Raw genomic sequence first — 19,592 nt, forward strand, 5'->3', positions numbered from 1 at the left:
GATACTGAAGCACAGCATGATGGTCTGCAGGCCAAGATGACACATAATACATCAATGGCAAATGGAGAAATTCCTGCTACACTTACTCCAGCAACACCTCAGAACAGATCAAAGTGATGGCCACACTCCTCATGTACAACAGAAACCCTGGCAGAAGGCTTAGGCAGGGAGGGCTGGGGAAGGGGAGAGAGGGAACAAGCATAGACTTATAGGCTCCTCCTGTTACCAAGCACTTCCCCTGGTATTAGCAAAGGGATGAAATACACGACCATAAACACATAAGTTATGTGAAAATACTGTAAGGTAGAAGAGATCAAAGATGAACTTCGAAAATAACACTGGCCCCATAAATCAGACTTGAATTTATTACACAGACCTGTCACGACACAAATAAAATCTCACTGATAAATCTCAATACTGGGGCTGGCTGTTCCCTCCAGCAAGAAGCAGCATATTCAGATCAGTGCAAAAATAAGGTTTGTAGGAAGAGACAACTACTTTTGCATTAACCACTGCTACAGAGTTGGAACAGGGAGACAAGCTTTTGGTCATACAAGCTCTTCTTGAATGCTTCAAGCTAATTAAAACAGGCAAAAATAATTAATCAACAGAAATTAAAGACAAAAACAACTCCCAAACAACAAAACAAGAACAACAATAAGCACACATTCGACATGAGGCAAATATTCCCTGTGGTCCAATTCTAAGATCATGCCTGAGGGCAGCATTCTCCACACAAACCTCTGCTTCCTGCCCAGGAAGGAGAAGTTGCTCACACACACTTCTGCATCATGCCAGGCCACATGTTTTAGTGAGACAAGCCTGCAGCATAACAGGCAGCAGAGCCCAGCTGCCACCTCCCCGCTTTCCTTGTGCTCCCAGGACACCCGCACAGCACAGCGAGCTGCTCACGCCGCGCCAAGGGAGAGCCTGAGCTTTACCTGGTGGGACTGCAGGCCAATGATGGAGGAATACACCTGGATGGTGACAAAGATTTCTGGCTGGTAGATAATGTCTGAACCAGGGATACGAAAGGGTCTTAACAATCCCACCAAGCATCGGGAAAGGGCATGAAACACTTCATCAAAAATTATCTCCCCCGTTGAGTCATCCTACAGAAAGAGAGAAAGGGAACAGCTTTTTCATCTCCTAGGACCCTCAATTTCACTGTTGGGTGTCCCACTGTGCAGAGCCAACAGCAAACATCCTTCTGCAACGGCAGCTGGATTATAGTGACAACTCCTGTGAACAGAAGTCACACATTAAGCATCCAATGGAGAAACAGGATTTGCCATTAAATCCCCATGCAGGGGCACAGTATGGTTCCCTCCCGGGAAAAACAAGACTTCTATAAAAGCTCAGACTGACACCGAGAGCAATAAACCTTTCCTCAGTAAATACAAATGGGTTTCTGTTTTAATGCAGAACACCCCAGAGAGAGGCAGTTTCTGCTCTTACCACAATCCCCGTGGAAGGGCTCAGATCAAGCTCAATCACAAATCGGTACTGACGGGCCAGGAAGGTGACCCGTGTAGAGGGGACCAGGAGGTAGGGCCTGGGCTGGACCGGCTCGTCTGGCTGCCACCCATTGGGCAGGATGCTGAGAACATCGAGCTCGTTTTCTGACTTCACCTGCCAGAACAAGCAAACGGCACATACGAGAACATCAAGCCACACCAAAGGAAGAAGCAAAGAAGAGAAAGGGGCTCAAATGCTCTGCAGGGTGCAGGCGCTGCTGAGCGGCGCAGCACCAGCGGTGACACCATGCAGCCCCGAGCACCAACTCACCAGCTCGGGCTCGGGCACGGCCCGGATGACCTGGTGCAGGCGGCTGAGGACCCAGGCGAGCCGCACGTTGCGGGAGATGCGATAGTCCTTCTTCATCAGGAGGAACACGTGCCCTGCCTCCTCCACCTGCGGCGGGAGCACAGCGGCGCGGGTCAGCCCCGGAGCAGCCCCGGCCAGCGCCCGCGCCGCCGCTCACCCCGGGCTGCTCCGGGCCCGCGCTGCCCACGGCGGCCGCGTCCCCTGCGCGCTCGGCTCGGCTCGGCTCGGCTCGGCTCGGCTCGGCTCGGCTCGGCTCGGCTCCCCAGCCCCGCTCCCGCGGCCCGCACCCACCTCCCCGTCGGGCCGCTCGGCCGCCGCCATGTCGCTGCGGGCCCGCCCCGGAAGCGCGGCTCTCCCGGGACAGCGGGGCGGGGCCGCCGCCGCCATCGCCGCCGCCGCCGCCATGCAGGTGAGGGCCGGGGAGCGGGGCCGGGGAGCGGGGCCGGGCGCTCCGCGGGGCCGCGCCCGCCCGGGGCTGCGGCAGCCCGGCCGGGCGGCCGAGCGCGTCCCGAGCAGCCGCGGCGACGCTGCGCTGTGCCATGTGCCGTGCCCCTTGCTGCCGCTCCGCCGTCGCTCCGCCGTGCCCCTCGCTGCCGCTCCGCCGTGCCCCTCGCTGCCGCTCCGCCGTGCCCCTCGCTGCCCCTCCGCCGTGCCCCTTGCTGCCCCTCGCTGCCGCTCCGCCGTGCCCCTCGCTGCCGCTCCGCCGTGCCCCTCGCTGCCGCGGGCTGTGGGGTGAGAGGGTGCGCGGCTGAGCGCCCCGCTCCCGCTTGGACGGAATGCCGCTGATCGAGGAGAACCTCGTTACTTTATTAAGAGCTGTGAATTTGTAGCATCCTTATTGTCCAAAGAAAAGAGCATTAATGGTAGGTTAGCAGGCTGTAAAGATCCACCTCCTTTGGTTTGCTTGAAAGCGTAGCCCGCTGGCCTCATACAGATCTGCTTGTCCCGCTGGAAAAGAAAGTGAAAACAGATTGTCCCGCTGTTCCTTGTTTATAGGGTTTGTTACATCGGCTCTCCTTGTTTCAGCCACTTCGTCATGCCAGTCTTTTTCACTGGGTTGTTTGTTTGTTTGGGTTTTTTTGGGTTGTGGTGGTTTGTTGTATGTTTTGTTGTTTACTTTTTTAACTATGAATATTCTTCACCATCCTCATTGCTTTTATCATATTCCTACTCTATTCCTTTTCAGTTCGGGGGACAAGAGTGACATGTTATATTCGAGATGCAAAGGAGGTGCACCATTTATATGGTGACATAATGATGCTTAGTTTCCGTAGCTGTCCTAATAACTCCTGTAGTCACTTTTACTTCTTTGACTGCTTTTCCAGGATTGGGATGATGTTTTCATGGGTTACCCTCAGATAACCCTGAAATCTTTTTGAGTTACAACCTTATCAGCTCAGATAATGTCATTGTGTACAGAAAGTCATGGGGTTTTTTTCCCCTTTGTTTAGCCAGTCAGGATTTTTTTTCTCCTTTGTTTTGATGTCTGCATTGTTTTACCTTTACCTACTCTGAATTTCACCTTTCCCTCTCAGTTGCTCAGTATCAGGAGGTCCTTCAGAACCCTTACCATAAGCCCTATCTTTACTACCTCAGGCCAATTTAACATTGCTAACAAACTCCTCAAAGTGTCCTCTTGGAGGGGTCAGTCTTACTGTGTTTATCTTGCACTGCTTGCATCTGCTTCCAGATCCTGATGGCTTTGGGAAGAGCCTAGGGAAGGAGGGTTGGAGTGCTCTGCTGCCATGAGAGTGCTCCTTGTGCAATGGGGTTTATTCATCCTCTTGAAGGCTTCTTGGATAAGCACAGGTGGGGGGCCAGGGGAATTGCTGTGGGTGCATATGCCTGGCACCTCTGCAGTAAAACGCTGGCTACCAGCCCAGCTTGTAATGCAGGCAGTAGTTAACCTCCTTGCACAAACACTGCACACAAACTGTTGCAGGCACATTTCTTAATTGGACAGGAACTGACTAGTCCCGTCACAACATGTGTGTGTGCTTTTATCTCTAGGTGGAACAACCAGCAGCAATCTGTTCCATGAGTCCACTCCTTGGACTGGGGATCAAATTTTACTAAGGTTGATTCAGCTGTTCTAAGGTGGTTAAAGTGAAATGAAGTCCCATCAGTGATTACCAACTTGTCAGAGTACAAATAAAATAGAATAATGTGTTCTCGTGAACATGGAAGGTGCCTGATAATCTCTCCATGAAGCTGACATTGGGCCAGTGTATTTGAACGGAACAATAACAATTCCAATAGCAAGCATGCCAACAGTGTGAGTCACTCTATCTGCTTTCCCAATCGGTATTCCCTTTCTATTATTTGATTGCTTTGTCCCACCCTCCTCTTGGATTATTGTACAGTTCTCTACTTACTCGAGCAGTTCCTTAGGGCTGGAACTTTAATTATGTTTTGCACAATACTGTAGTATGAGTAAGTTAGAGTAGATAAGAGTTTAGAGGGATTTTGCAAGAATCAAGGGCATGCCTTGATGTCTTTGGCAACACATCCCCAGTCTTGACACTTTGTCTGTCACCATCCTCCCTCACCCGGAAGGGGATGTCAGTGGGGAAGATTTCTTAAAACAATGTAATCCCAGCAAAAGGCAGGATTAAAGTGTGTGTGTGGGTACAGTGCCAGTCTGTGTTACGGCAGGGCCTCCCACAGCCCACGGGGCACAAGGCCAGGAGGAGCTGCCAGTTTCCTTGGCAGCTGGAAGTGTCACATGGGCAGAAAGAAAGTAAAGATTGGCAGAAACTTTATTAGTCCAGGGTCCATGGTACTCATTTTGCAAAGACTGTTTTGGATAAAGACATCACAGCACCCACAGCTGCTTTAGAAAAGGCTGAGGGAATGCTAATCTTCTTTGTTCTGGGTTAGCTTAAGTGGTTTACAAAGGTGGCATGAGCTAGTTTTGATGACTTTGCTTGATGTGGTGTAAGTGATGATGTCTTCACTCACCTAAATCTTTAACAGGACAGCTGGCCAAGCGTTCCTCTCAGGCACAAGTCTCTTGCCTAAGTAGTCTGACCCTAGGGAAAGCGGTCAGTGTGAAATAGTAGGATTTTTATCTCCAGTGCCCCTGCTTCCTTTGAAGAGGAGGCTGTCTGTAGGACAGATTGGATCATGGATGCATGGGCGTGAATTCACAACATTTTTGTCCTCCTCCCTTGTCTGTCTTGCCTTTTTTTAGAGAGAGGAGAAGCAGCTGGAACTGACCCTGGAGGCACTCATCAGTCAGGTGGCCGACCTGAAGAATTCCTTGGTCAGTTTTATCTACAAGCTGGAGAATGAGTATGACCGCCTTACATGGTAAAGTGTCTCACTGTTGATCACTGCCCAAGCTCTTCAGACAGGAGATTATCTTCTTGTCAATACATTTAAATTTTCTTTCTACATTTGTGCTAGAGGAACCATTACACATCTTCGACAAGAAAACCAGTTGAAATCCATTGGCTTCATGCTGTAGAGTAATTAGAGTCACACTAACACCTTTTAATCCAGACATTTTATGGGAACTTAACTTGCATCTGCAGCAAATAGCAGTTCTCTGATGAAAGGCCTTAGAGACCCACATACACTATAAAATGAGGAATGGTTCTTTCTGTATTTCTTGACCTTTTCTGGCTTTTTGTGGCTCTGATATAAACTGAGCTTTTGTGTTTTGCTGATTCTGCTTTACCACAGTTTGAGAGCTTTGCAAGATGGCATTCTCTTCCTGGAAAATATGGAGCATAAAGATGTTATAGCTGCAGGTTAATAAACTATATGGTATCTTAGTGTCTGTCACTGCAGCAAAGGTTCACAGACAAATTAACATTTATAGTTATTGTTGCAGAAGGCAGGAGAGTTGATGAATCCAGCACGGAGACCAAGTTGAAAAGTACCTCCTTGAAAAGATTATCAGTTGTTTAGATTCATTGTTTCTTAGTCTGGATAGCCAAGTTATAAATATTTTCTCTCCTGGCTGTACTGCTTCAGAATGAAATTATTTTTTTGACCTTGCTCCAGAGTTTCACTGGGAGAGGTAGTGAAAAGATAGAAGTTCTTGTGTGTGGGTTACTGAAATCCCACACAACTGCCACTTTCAGTGGTACTGCTTGTAATGTCCCTGAGGTATTTTCTGCATTTGAGCCTTCTCCAGTTAGGACTGGGGTTTGTCCACACCTGTGTATTCACCCATAGGTTTTACTGTTTACTGTCTGGAGTAGACTGATTTGAGGACTAATAGTGTTGTTTCCTCACTCCTCAGCCATTTGAGTGAAGAAGAGAGAAAAGCCCTATGTGGCATCCCCTTTCCATCTTGTAGCTCCTTTATTTGCTTTTCCAGGCCTTCAGTTCTGGACAGCTTTGCACTGCTCTCAGGACAGCTGAACACCTTGAATAAAGTGCTAAAGCATGAGAAGACCCCGCTACTGCGAAACCAGGTGATCATCCCCCTCGTGCTGTCTCCAGACCGCGATGAGGAGATCATGGTAAGACATGTCCCTTGAGTATCAGAAAGTGCTGGAGTGCCTGAGTATTCAGCTGAGCATTCCTCAGTTCTGGGTGTGAAGGAAGAAAGGGAAACAAGTACTTCTGTCTGAGAGGTGCTTTGCTGTTGGGTTTTCACCTACAAACACTTGCACTGGATACACTCTACAGGAGGTGTTGCTGTTAATAAATATGTTCCTGTTACTAAACGGGCACAGTGCAAATTCTTGGACAAGTTGATGAAACCTCCTAATGCTCCCCAGATCAAGGTTTTCCCTGTAGCCTGATTCAGCACCATGGCCTGTGGCCTGGTCTGGAGCTGCCTGGTGCTGGGCTGGGCTGGAGGAAGAGGCTCTGAGCGAGGCTTTCCCCCTGTTGCAGCGGCAGACAGAGGGGCGTGTGCCGGTGTTCAGCCATGAAGTCGTGCCCGACCATCTTCGAACTAAGCCTGACCCTGAGGTGGAGGAGCAGGAGAAGCAGCTGATCACAGATGCAGCTCGAATTAGCCCTGATGCAGCACAGGTATGTAAAGAAGAGTTTGATACTTCTTGTCTCTTACTCCTAGGGCACAAGATGCCCTTTAGCTGCTTCCTCCACCTTTCCATTTGACAGTTTTATTTTTCTTCTTTGTCCTTTCCTGTCTGAGATTTCTCCAGCTGACCATAGCTGAGGTTTGGTTTCCTCCACAGTTTCACAAGGGTATCCAACTCTGGCTGTTCACAGGAGGTGCTCTCCAGCCAGTCAGAGGCAAAGGCTGTCCCATTTCCACAGTGCCCTCCTGCATTAGTACTGGACACTCTAAGCTCAGCTACCAAAATGGTTATATTTGGTTATGTGGATCCGGGGAAGGGAAAGCTTGTTCATTTATCTTGCTGATTTGTACTGAGTTGGAGGTATCCTGGCAGTTTATGACAGTTTTCATTTTGCAGAAACAGATCCAAAGTCTGAACAAAATGTGCTCAAATTTGCTGGAGAAAATCAGTAAGGAGGAGCGTGAATCTGAAAGTGGAGGTATGTCACTGAGGTGGAAGTGGGGTATGGGGTTTAAGCAGCAGACTTGAGAGACTAGAGGCAAAATAGATATATTGGAGAGCCTGAAGTATGGGTAACACAGTTGAGTAGCACAAATGGAAACCTTCCAGAAGATGCAAGATTGGCTGTCCTGGAGCCCCCTAATTTGAGAAGGAAGCCTGTGGGTGCAGTGTGTCTTCCTTGTGTGACCTGTGCATGGCAGGAAGGTCACTTCAACCCTTTGACATATCTGCCTTTGAGGAGGTGATAAGTATCTGACGAGAAAACTTCCCAATCAATTTTAATTAATAAAAATAGCTGTGAAAATTCAGCAGCAGTGAATGTGAAACCCTTTAGCTATGTTCTGAAGGAGTCCACATGTTGGCAGGCTCTTGTGTGATGCTGTCTAGATAATGGTTGCTTCAGGGTCATGGCCAGCCTTTTCTGGTTGTGGTGTTCACTATTCCTGGGTGTGCCACACACTACTCATAAAGGCAGTGGCATTGTTTTTACTCTCATCTTTGGCACGGGACCTGAGCACAGGTTCTGTCTACTGTCTGGGAATAACAGTATAGCTGGGCACATGTGTGGCAAAAAAACTTGCAGACACCATGATGCTTATGAGCTTCCATAAGGGGGTGTTGCTATTGTTTATCTGAATCACAGTGCTTGTTACCTGCCATAGGATTCAGCATGCAATAGGCCTTAGCGGCAGCTTCTCATGGGCATGGAGGAGTTAGCTCACTCTGTGCTCCTTCCATTAGCAGATTATGCCATACTGTCAGTGAAAAAGCTCTTGGATCATCAGTGTCCATTGATTTCGCAGCTTCCTTGACCTTGCTGAGACTCTTGTAGGACAGCCTGTAAGAAACTCATCTCTATGCATGTACTAAAGTAGCTAAAAAGTAAATTCAGGACCAGCTATGCTACTTTTTAGACCTGATTGCCAAGTCTAAAAATAACTGCCAAACTAACTTCTTTTTTTACAGGTTTAAGACAGAACAAGCAGACTTTCAACCCTGCAGATACCAATGCACTGGTAGCAGCTGTGGCCTTTGGGAAAGGGTTGTCAAACCGGAGACCCCCAGGTTCTGGGGCATCTGTCCAGTCGGGCCAGCCAGGAGCTGGTGCCATCATTGCAGGTGCTTCAGGCATGCAGCAGGTCCCAATGACAGGTGCACCAGCTCAGCAGCAGCCAATGCTGGCAGGAGTGCAGATGGCACCAGCAGGACAGCCAGGTAAAGTTCTGTATCTGAGATCAGTGGAAATCCAGGGACTGAGAAAGACAAATGCAGATGTAGAGATTCTTCTCCAGTCACCTTTTAGATGTGACTAAGTATGAGGTTCCTTTCAGGCCTTAATAACATGAGTCAGGGTGTAATAGAGGAGTAATACCTGTTTAAAATTGGCTCAGAGGGTGAGGTGGATCCCAGCCAGCCAGCCAGCTTCAGCTTCTTAACTCCCACTGAAATACTATTTTAATAATAGATTTGGTGAACGTAGGAATTAATATGGAGAGAGATCACAGTGTAGTTTTCAGAGATCTGTATTGGGGGTTTTCCTGTGAAATTTAAGTTGTGGGTAGGTAATAAAGCAGAAAAGTTTGATGATAATGATTTAAGGTAAGAAAAAAAAGTTTTCTGTAAAAAGTTAGAAGGATTTCCTATACAAGGTGACTTTGGTTAATAGCAGTAGATGACATTTGGGTTGAATATAAAGTGAAATACATAAGCATAGAAATTTGACTACACATCCAGCACCTGGACTCTAACCTAGTTAATTGTATTTGTGAAATACATCTATGATAGAAGAGCTCCGTAAAGACAATAATTAGGTATTCAGTTGAGGCAGAAATGCAAACCAAATGCTAGGAATTTCTAGAAAAGAAACAGAGAAACAGGATATCTTTAGGCTATTCTCTAAATCCATTGGGTACCCCACCTGCAATATTATGGGTGGTTCTGATATTGCCTCTGCTAGTAGCTATAGCTTTGGGCTAGGGAGAAGAAATGGAAGCATATAAAATCCCAAATTATATACAGCAGGCAAAAGAGGAGTGATTATTCATTGTCTTCCATGATACAGAAGGATTGGTGAAAGTGACCAAATCAAAATGTGGGCTTGAAGATTTAGAATAAAAGGGAGATACCTTTCTGAATAATAAATAATTACTCTGTAGAGCACATTGCCTAGTGTGCGAGAGGCAGATAATGTTTTTATGAGATGGAAAAATAAGTAAGTACATAGACTTTTGGATGAAAAATCAGTCAACATATCATCCTGAGGATAACAACTGATTCCTTGACCCTGAGCCACAGTATGTTAGGAGCAGCATAGGTATTCTGCAGGGATATCACTGCAGGCTTGCCCTGTTCTGGTATTCCTACATAAAAATCCTCTGCTGTCAGGAATGGGTTTGGCCTGGGGGAACTGCAGGCTAACCCTGTACTGTCAGAATGTTTATGTTAATTGCAATTTAGGATATCGGATATCCTAATTGGTGTTTTCTTGCCTGTATATAATGGCTGTTGTTCAGATGTGTACTTGAGCAACAGTATTGATCCTAAGTTAAACATGTTTTTACGTAAGAGTTAGAAAGTAATTTCCCCTGTAATTTGGTAACAAAGAAGACCTCCTGTAATTGCTGTCAGAATAACCCAGAGATACTGTATCCAGGCCGGGGAGGCAGTCCCTTCTGTGGGCCCACCAGCACTTGTCGAGCCTGTGTGATGGAGAGAATACCTCTGGATAAGGACAGATATAGTGGGTTTTGGCAAAGGTCAGTCTCACTATTCTGCTTTTGATAGTGTCCATAGCTGAGGCTGAAAGAATACAAGAACAAAGTATATCGTTACCACAGGTTTTTTTTAGGGGTTTTAAGCCAGAGTTTGGTTTGATACCATTGGGCCCAGTAACCATTATTTTTTACAGTTCCTGTTTGAATTACAGTTTTGATTTCTACAACACCTATGGCGTATATCCCATAGTTTTATCACATTTTCTTTAAAAACTTTTTGATGTTTAAATGTTTTGCTTGGTAATTTTATTGCATTTTTCTTTTTATACCCATGTTGTGAGAAATGGTGAATCATCATTCCTCAGTTATCTTCTCCATATTAATTTTCCTGTTTTGGAAATCTGTCATGTCTCCTTCCTTTGTCTATTTTTAGGTGTTTTTCCCTTAGATAAGTCCTATCCTCTTAAATATGACTTTGTGTGAAAATTATAGCTTGGATCATCCTTTTCACTCTTACATGCACTTTTTCTGGTTGTTCTCAAGACTAGGAACACAACCACTCACAGTGTCTCAGATGTGGGTGGACCATACAATTCAGTTCACTGTTGCTCTTGGAGTGTTATCTAACAGTATTTTTCTCCTGATTGTTAGTGTTATCTATCAGTTACCTGTCCATTCAATGCTGGCCATGACCCACTATGGATACATCTGAGAAAGTTTAATAATCTTTACTGGTTTACGCTTTTGCTTATCAAATCCTTTCTTGTCCTGCTGCACTATAATTTTAACATTCAGAAGTTATCTTTTCTTTTTTTCTGGTTCAATTTGAAGACACCAAATGAGTGGTTTTTTGATATCCCTCTGTGCTGCTCTTTAATCACTGTTTATTTTTCAGATCATCTCAGTTTTGTCTAGCACTCTACGCTTACTGTAAGCTGCTAGTAAGATGTCTTTTAGTACACTCCCATGTGAGATTGGTATCAGCAGAGAGTAATAATGCCCAAGAGGTGGATGTGGTTACAAGAAATTAAGAAATCTGAGAGAGGCTTAGTAATTTAAATATACACCCTGACTATAAATAATGCTACAGAGAAAGTGATAGTGACTCTCTGAAATGGAAGTGGACACAGTCTGGGTTCTTCTGTGTGTGCTGCTGCCAGCAATGTCTATGAGGCTAAGTCCAACACTCCTGTAGGAGCCTCCTGGTAAAGAGAAAGGCTTGTTGAAGATGAAAAAAGAATAGAATTGAAGGGGATGGCAGGGGGACACAGGAATTGTCAAGGAGATTTGTCAGTAGAGAATGGTGCCAATTTCTAAAAGAGATTGACCATGTAGGTCAGAAGCTGGAAGGTTCTGTAGCAAATGAGCCTGGAATGGAACTGGAAAAGCCCAGACAGGGTTGTTGTGAGTCTGGTGTGCTCCTGAGAAAATGTCCTCTCATATTGCTGATTTTGCACTGCTTTTTCTTTTTTCTCTCTCCAGGAAAAATGCCGAGTGGCATAAAAACAAATATAAAATCTGCCTCAATGCATCCGTATCAGAGATGAGCTGAGATGAACCAGACCTGGGGAACAGCAATATTTGTTACTGCTGCAGGCACCCCACCTGGATTCCTTCTAGGACTTCCAAGTCCCTTCACGTATCCACACACCATATCTGGGAAGACAGGGTTTATAAGGCCCTTCCGTGGATTTTATTTAGTGCTGGGTGGCTTGTGTGGAGCTGCTGCTGGCAATGTCTCCTGGACACAAGTACATCTCTGCTCAGCCAGAGCAGAGGACTTTGCTTCTGGTATTAATGCCATCTTTTCCAGGTCTGGCCTGGAGGATAACAACCCTTTCCTGATGGAGAGCCTGAAGAACAGAGCTCCTTGTTTCTGCTTGTTCACTCGGTATACTCTTTCTTTACTCCATCTTGTTTAATAAAGACCTTGTTATGTTAACTGTGAGACACCGATGTCCATCTCTAGGGTCATAAGGACTCTTATTTCCCTTTGGGTAAGGCTACAGAGCAGCTCCAAACTAAACCACACTGAAAATGTTGGAGGCCAAGTGCTGGAGCTGCAGGTCTGTGTGTAAAGGGGTGTAGCAAAGTGAGTCAGCAGGGTATACAAACATAAGCAGCAAACATCTTATGCATTAAAAACCAATTATGGCTATACCCCAAAAAGGAAAATACTGGGAAGGACTATTTCAAGGCCCAGAGCAAGAAGACAGCACTTGAGGAACAGAAGCACAGAGCTTTTATATTCTGCAGCAAATCCCAGCTGGATTTGATTTCATTTCATTTCCATGCTTCTGTTTTCGATAACATTTATTTAGCTGCTTCAGGATTAATTTATCACTTCAGAAAGGTATTTCAAAGTGAGCAGGACTGTGACACTTCTGGATGGGCCAGGTTGTGAAGTCTGGCCCATTTCCCTTAGGAACTGGACACTGTGAAGTCATTTCTGTTCTACTTTCTGCCCTTGAGCTGTAACATATAATCTGCCTAATGAGAGATTCCCATGAGACAAAAGGGTGGGGGCACATGCCCGTGGAGCCTGTCAGTACATACAGCACTATCCTAAAGGACAAACGTCCTGCCTATGGTTGCTCTTGCATGCACTTCCTTCTGACTGTGTTGAAAGCCAGCAGTGTGTTTTACTCAATAGCATCTGTCAGCAATCTTCAGGTGAGGAAATCTCCACTCAGCAGATACAGCCTGCAGCTGCTCCTGCACTGCTTGCCTCTGAACTAATCAGATCCAGCTTATTTGTGGAGGCTGTGAGCTGTTCTCCCAAAACAAAACCATCCACAAAGCTGTGACTAGGGCGGTTATTGACCCATTTTGACATGCTGGCCCTTGACAAACACTGAGCTACTGGGAAGTAGAAAGTTGAGCTGGAAGCACAAACAGCTTATACAATAGGAAAGCTGCTCCACTACAAATGAGTCCATCTGCAGTGGCAACATCCCAGCCAGACTGGTGGAATTGCTTTTTCCCTAATGAATGTGGAGGTTCTGGCTCTCTGGGATGCCACTGACTGCAGCAGGCAACTGGTGTGAAGGCAGTGGAGGCATGTTACTGGTTTCAGTGTGAGTGGTTGTGCAAAAGCAAGCCTGACAGCCAGGCAGTCAGAGCCTGCAGGGCTATTCCTGTGTTGTGCTGAGAACCATGGGGAGGGCTGTTCCCTGCTCTGTCTCATGTCCTTGCTTTGGTTGGAAAGGAAGGCAGAATAATGTATGTGTCATATCCTTGGCACTCGTCATTCATGGAGCCTCAGCTCTAGGATTCTGCTTGGCTTCATCCCCTCAGACTGGCTTCCTTATAAAGCTAAAATGCCTCAGTGCAGAGCTCAGGGAGTCATTGGGGCAGCCCAGGCCACAGGCAGGGCATGGCTGCCTGCTACCCACGCTAACCTGAGTAAAACACCTCCCAAAAACGCCTCCAGCGGGGCAGGCCAGACCTTTCACACAATTGGACTAGAGGAAGGGAAACACAGGCAGGTTTTTTTCCATAGATTATAAAGCAGGGAGGCTGGCCAGGCTCCCAGGCTCGCCAGCGTAACTTCCTGCATGACACAGGCTGCCGCCAATTAGTTCTTGTGTAAATTAGAGCACTGTTGTTAGGAAAACAGTTGATTTTAAACTGATGAGTCCCTGCTACAATGGCTGGTAGATTGTTCTAGAAACTGTTTTCCTTGTTGCACCATAGATTGATGTTGCATTTCTTGAATTCCCTTCAGATCAGTGAATCTTCTCAGGAAGGAATTGAGCCTCTGAGTTGTTGGTACCAGAGGAGTCAGATATTATGATCAAGCTTTCTTGCTCCTTTTTTAAGACAGACTGAACTGATGAAAGTCCTTTTGCTTTAAGGCATATTTTCCATTTCTTGACTCACATCCAAATCTCCTTATACATCTGTGTCCCTTGGGTCACTGGACCAGGGCACACTATTCTAATTGTGGGAATGGGAATTTCAGATGTAGAGCAACTTTAACCTCTTATCCAGTTGCTGCCAGTGCTTGAATGTTTAAACGGGGAACAGGAACAAGCCTTTTACCCATAAAGTGACTGTGGAATTCATGGTCCACTGCTTGTCACTATGGTCTGCATTTCCAACAGGGATTCACTGTTCCTGGTGCACTGTGTCAGACTAAAAGTGTGACCCTGCTGGGACGGGACAAAGGCTCAAGCTGTGTCCTGCTGTGGCAGCCACCAAGTGGGTGATTGGGAATCACACTTCCTATGAGCATGGGATGTGCTGCCATTCTGAACTCTTGTAGTTTTTAGCCCTGCCTTATCCAATCCCTTTTGAACTCATCTCTTCCAAGCAGGATAATTTTTGCAGGGAGGAGGCTCGGCCATGGCATGGCAGCTGCTGCTGGGCTCTCTGGGCTCCAGTTCAGGTGCAGAAGAGAGACAGAGAAGGGCACAGGTTTGTTCTGGCCCCCCAAACCTCCCCTCGGTACCTGCTAGGCTCTGGTGCTGACAGTGGGATTTGCTGCATAGCACCATTCCCCCAGGGATGCCAAGGGCTCCCAGGACAGAAGTCTATACACATCATGACTTTGTTTTTTTCCAGGTTACAAGCTTTACACTATTTAGCACTCCCTGCTGCAAACACATGCTCAGTACCAGCTCCCCAGGGGGCAGCTCCTCTCCTGCTTCACACTTGGCCAAGCTGCCCATGAGCTTGTTCCTTGATTGCACACTCTGCTGTACCAGCTCTCTGATACTGAAGAATGTACAGTGCCCAAAAATTTATCATGTTGGTCTGACAGGCTTATTGTCTGTCATCCTTGTTGATTGATATTTATATTTCTCTGCTTTATCAATATGATCACATATTTTTTGGTCATTATTTCGCATATGATGTCTGGCAAAACAGACACACCTGTTTACTAGGCCATCCTGTTTACTTTTTTAATATGCTGGCATAACATCAACTTGCTTCTTCTCTGGAGCTTCTCCAGGTTCCTTTGTGTTACTGGATCTCAGCATTAATAGTTTGGATGTTTAAAAATTGATGTTATTTTTTTAGGTGCAGGATACCCAGACTGAAGAGTGTTCAACATTTCCCTTATACAACTGTTGTTTAACATCCTCCTGAGTTACTGTTAGAGTGGAAAGTGTTTCACCCTCGTGACAGGAATGCTTCATCTGGCTTCCTCCCAAATGCAGGAGAGAGATATTTATTGCCTTTCCTTCCTGCCCAGCTACCCACAGGCACACTGTTCCCAGTCTGTACCACACATGCAGCCATGCTGGGTTGTACCCACAGCCTCTCCTGTTGCTGCCCTGGGCTGCATCATCCCTGGGAGCCATGAAGCTCAGAGTGGTGCCACCACTTCCTTTCATCTCTCTGCATCCAGTGATCAGCATGACAAACACCTGCTGCTTGTTTGTTCTCTTGTCCCATCCCCAAGCAGCGATCTGCACACAGATGTCTTCTGTTTAAACAAGAATAACATAACATTTTGTTTGTTTTTTTAACCTACAGATTTTTTAAGTGGATGTCATTAAGCCTTTATAGTGGAAATGAATTATGTATGATGTGAGGGAAGAAGCAGCTGAAAAGATAGGGGGACAAAGGAGTGAGGGGAACTTCTCCAGTTCTCCACACTCCATACCACAGGTTTGGCTTCCATCCTCCTGCTAGGATAGGATCTTTCTGCCAGAAACATCTGGGACCAAAGAAGTCTTGTAATGGTTGGGTTGAGAAAGACAGAGCACTTTTTTATGCTAAGAAGCAAGATAATGAGGTCAGTGCTGCCAAAGGGTCTTCAGGCAAGTTTTTAATTTGCATTGTTTCCAAAGCAGCTTCACCTGCAGCTCACAGAGGAGAGACAAACACATGGAAACAGCAGCAGAAGATGCATCTTAACTGACCTCTGAAAAGCTCAGAGACTGCTTGGAAGTCAAAGGCACAAACACAGGGTAAGTGGTCAAGTGTAGGAAACAGCTCCCCAGTCTGGGTCTTTGCTTTTCCCCAGGTTCCCTGCATGAGCTTGGTGGCCCCAGCAGAGGCAGAGCCTGTCTGTGTGACAGCTGGTGCCTACAAATGAATACACAGGTGTTTTCAAAAAAATCCCGTGGATCTCCTCGTTCCACCCAAGTGAAATAAACCTTCAACTGTCTTAGACAGAAAATGTTACCACTTTGTACCTCACAGAGATGCTGTGGTGGTAAAAGCTGAAGCGCAAGAAATGGGATGTTTGGATGTATTTGTAATACATGCCATAAAAATAGTTCAAGCTGATGTGATTCAACAGTTTATTTATTGTCCCTATGACACTGCAGCTCTCTGGCTGGATCCAGGAACACTGCCTTGGTGGAAACCTGCACTTAGAAATTAATGAAAACCTTCTGTAATTTCCCTAGGGGTAACCCTGTACACGAGCATAATTCAAAGCATACCATGTTGTCTGGCTCCTCTGAGGAGAAGCCTTTGTCTTTTTTATTTTTTTGGTGTGTATTTTTTTAAATAAAGGAAATTACTGCATGTATATTTCTGACTGAGATGCATATTTTCTAAAGTCAGTGGTTTAAGAGCTGTAGTTTCTGCAGCAGCTATCTTATCACTGCTGCTCAGATTCTGTCATTGATTTACCTGCTTGTTTTAAGGCTTCTCCCTTTGCTACCATCATGCCCAAGCAGTTGCTGCACTGAAATAGCAGTGGGTGCTAAGTCCAGCCTGGTATGTCAGCTCCTTTCCTCTGAGTAAATACTGTGCCCCAGGGTACTTTTGCATTAAGTTTCTTATTTGCTGGTCATGCGTTGGGATAAAGGCCATGCTTTGGCGCGTTGTTGTCTAAGAGTTATTTCAAAGCTGCAGCATTTCCCAGGATGTTCCTCTTTTGAATGCAGACCTTCTCCCTCTATGCTTGTTGCCAGGTGGCTTTGGGGGGACGTGTCTGTCTCCCACTGCCATGTGCCAGTCTTGGGCTCTGCCCACCTTGGCGTGCAGCACAGAGGTGTGCTGCTCCCACGGGAATTTGGCTTTGAAATGTGCAGCGGATGTTTATGTGGAGTTTATTTTTGGTACTGAAGCTGGGGTCCTGCTGTGTGATATGAGAGAGACTGCTCTTGTCTCCTGCTCTGCTGCAGCAGCGTGGCAGGACTTCAAAGCCCTGCCCCGAGAGCCTGTGGCAGTAGCTAACACAGGAATGGTCTGCATCCCCCTGAGAAACATGTTCTGCATAAGGGCTGTGGAACCAATTCTGGCTGTCTTGTTTTTGCATATTTAGGATCTCATGGGCATCACAGCAGTAGAAACAGTGTCCATCATCGTCATCGTCGTCATCATGGCCCAGCCTGTTTTGCTCCATCAGCAGAACAATGCATCAGGTCGTGACTTGATTGCACACGGGGCTGAGCAGGAGCTCCCACGTGTGCAGCACCCCCGCAGCTGGGCAGGGAGCTGGGCAGCCCTGGGCTGAGGAAGCCCCACTGCAGCTGCTGGGGAAGTAATGACTCACAGTGCTTCTGTGGGTGCATCCACCATTCCTCTTAAACGTGGTATTCACTTACACAGGGAGTAAAACCAATAGGAAATTATAGGAGTGTTCCAACCCATGTTTTGAGCACGCAGCTCCCTCTCCCTTTGCTTCTGTGTCCTGTGCTCCCATGTATCTTGCTGGAGCTCAGGTGCAAGATTCTTGCCCCTCACACACAGTCAGGGAGGCCTTCAACAATGCCTTTTGGAGAGGTGAGTATATAGCAGTTACTGGGAGAAATTGCAGCTCCTCACCATGGAAGCTGCCCCACAGCTACTCTCCCCTTCCCCTGAGCCTCTTGGACCTGCCAGGCAGGTGCAGTTGGCCATGGCAGACCTGCCACAAGTTTTCATATCACTCACTTTCCTTTTTCTCCCTACCCCCTATGGGTCTCAGGGCATGTACTTGTGCTGCTGACTGTGCCAGTGGACAACCTCAGAAGCAGAGAAGATGCCAGGCAGGCTAGAGAGGAGACTATCCCCTGCTAGCCTGCAGCCCAGACAGGCAGGCAAAGCCCAGCCGTGGCTGGAGCTAAACATGGCTTCATTTCATGGCAAAACAATTCCTCTTTGTGCAGCCTGTTCTCCCAGAACAATCCTGTGCTCTGACAATATCCTTTCTATGGCTTAGTCCCTGTGGAGTGACCAGCAGCGTGCTCAGCCTGATGCCTGGCAGCTCACACCCTGCTGCCCCATGGCCGAGGTACAGCATCTGCAACCCTGCTCTGGGCAGCCTCTGCCAAGGACTCTGTGGACACTTCAGGTCAAGGCAAAATCTTCTCAGGAAAGTCCCCAACACAGCCTGGAGCACTTTGGGAGGGTTTTTTCTTCTTCCTTTGCTCACTCAATGGAGCTGCGTGGCATCACTGTTCCACAATTTAGGAGGACAGCTCTGGGACACAGTGGTGGAGCATGACATTTGGGCATCGAGTCACCAAATCTGACTGTAATCCCAACTGCCTGAGTGAAGAAGTCACCCAGCTTTGCCAAGCTGCTCCCTCAGGCTCCGGGCAGTCTGGGACAGGTTGCCAGAGATGATCAGCTCCTGTGGGCTTTAAATCACAGAGGTATAATGAAATTACTTTGTGTGGAAAGGGGACTCTGGGGATGAGCAGGACTGTGGCTTTCTCACCACCTGCTTATCCTCTCTTCAGGAGCATATGCCCATGAAAGGTCATGCCCATGTGCCCAGCCTTGAGAGGTCCCTGAGAAGGGGCAGTTTTCATGTGCCTACAAGAGATGGAGCTCCCAGAGCTCCTGTGGTCTTCTGCCAAGGTGTGACCTGTGGTCAGTCACCAATACTTGTACCGTAACCAAGGACTCCTGTTGAGCTTAATGTCCTGAAACCTTCTGACCTCCTGACCCTTTCCAGCCTCCTGCCAGTCCACTCTGGGCCTTGAGGTGGTCCTGCCATGCCTGCTGCTGTGCAGAGACACTGAAGAATGGGCTTCTCCAGGCTTTTAATATCTTCAGACACCTTGCTGTGACTATGGCTCGGCTTCTTTCCCTCCCCCCGCCCCATGATTTGATGGATTTGAAACAAGCACTATTGTTCCCTAAGACTATTCTCTAGGACACAGGAACAAATAAGAATGCTTTAACAGGTCTAGAGTGGGCTGAGACTTCTGGCATGTCTGTGGAGGACCCCAGGGTGTCCTGTGTTGCTGCAGTGATGTTTCCAGCCCATGGAGGTGGGTGTCAGCTCACACTGGAGAGGCTGCTATGCAGCTGACAAAGAATTCTTGTCCCAGTAGCAAACAACGGTCATGTGTGCTGCCCACCCCAGCTGGCAGGCAAAGTCCAGCAATTAAACACACAGGGGTGAAAGTCTGCTGTCAAAGATCCACCACGGTGCCAGCAAGCTTCCAGGTGATGCTTGCACTGCCCCTTCCATCTCAGGAAATGCCTTGTTGCAGGTGACATTTAAATGGAAATCTACAGTGTCATGTTACAACAGGGGTTTCAACAGGGTCACTTCATGCCCGTTGGCTACAGAAATATTGTGGATTGTTTGCTGGTAGCTTGAGGGGGTTATAGGGACTTCAGATTCCAGGAATGAAAGCAT

At 47.0% G+C, this 19,592-nt stretch overlaps 2 protein-coding genes across 9 annotated transcripts in view; one reads left to right on the forward strand and one right to left on the reverse strand.

The window, feature by feature from the left end:
- SZT2 (SZT2 subunit of KICSTOR complex) overlaps positions 1–2,164 on the reverse strand; it is a 56,581-nt gene extending 54,417 nt beyond the window's left edge. For all 5 annotated transcript variants that reach the window (XM_077785381.1, XM_021527941.3, XM_077785379.1 and 2 more), the window contains exons 1-4: positions 2,119–2,164; positions 1,789–1,914; positions 1,459–1,632; positions 942–1,112 (exon numbers count right to left, since the gene is read on the reverse strand). In XM_077785381.1, coding sequence (XP_077641507.1) covers positions 942–1,112; positions 1,459–1,632; positions 1,789–1,914; positions 2,119–2,148 — 501 coding nt within the window. In that variant the 5' untranslated portion in view covers positions 2,149–2,164. The remainder of the gene's footprint in view (positions 1–941; positions 1,113–1,458; positions 1,633–1,788; positions 1,915–2,118) is intronic.
- A 30-nt stretch (positions 2,165–2,194) lies between these two features.
- MED8 (mediator complex subunit 8) lies at positions 2,195–11,996 on the forward strand. 4 transcript variants are annotated; one of them, XM_021527869.2, is made up of 7 exons: positions 2,195–2,236; positions 5,021–5,139; positions 6,158–6,302; positions 6,682–6,822; positions 7,230–7,311; positions 8,301–8,549; positions 11,531–11,996. In XM_021527869.2, the coding sequence occupies exons 1-7, from the start codon at positions 2,231–2,233 to the stop codon at positions 11,593–11,595; spliced, it is 807 nt and encodes a 268-aa protein (XP_021383544.1). In that variant the 5' UTR covers positions 2,195–2,230; the 3' UTR covers positions 11,596–11,996. The 4 variants fall into 4 exon arrangements, with proteins under 4 accessions (XP_021383544.1, XP_021383578.1, XP_021383571.1 ...); XM_021527896.2 differs by having other exon boundaries at positions 2,201–2,236; positions 5,021–5,092; XM_021527880.3 differs by lacking the exon at positions 2,195–2,236 and adding an exon at positions 2,579–2,690.
- The last annotated feature ends 7,596 nt before the right edge of the window (positions 11,997–19,592 follow it).

Source organism: Lonchura striata, chromosome 9, assembly GCF_046129695.1.
Source record: "Lonchura striata isolate bLonStr1 chromosome 9, bLonStr1.mat, whole genome shotgun sequence".
In the NCBI taxonomy this organism is placed as follows: Eukaryota; Metazoa; Chordata; class Aves; order Passeriformes; family Estrildidae; genus Lonchura; species Lonchura striata.

Coding starts and splice junctions, on each gene's coding strand:
- MED8 (XM_021527869.2), top strand. Junction 6,303..6,681: donor ACCGCGATGAGGAGATCATG/GTAAGACATGTC, acceptor CCCCTGTTGCAG/CGGCAGACAGAGGGGCGTGT. Junction 7,312..8,300: donor GCGTGAATCTGAAAGTGGAG/GTATGTCACTGA, acceptor CTTTTTTTACAG/GTTTAAGACAGAACAAGCAG.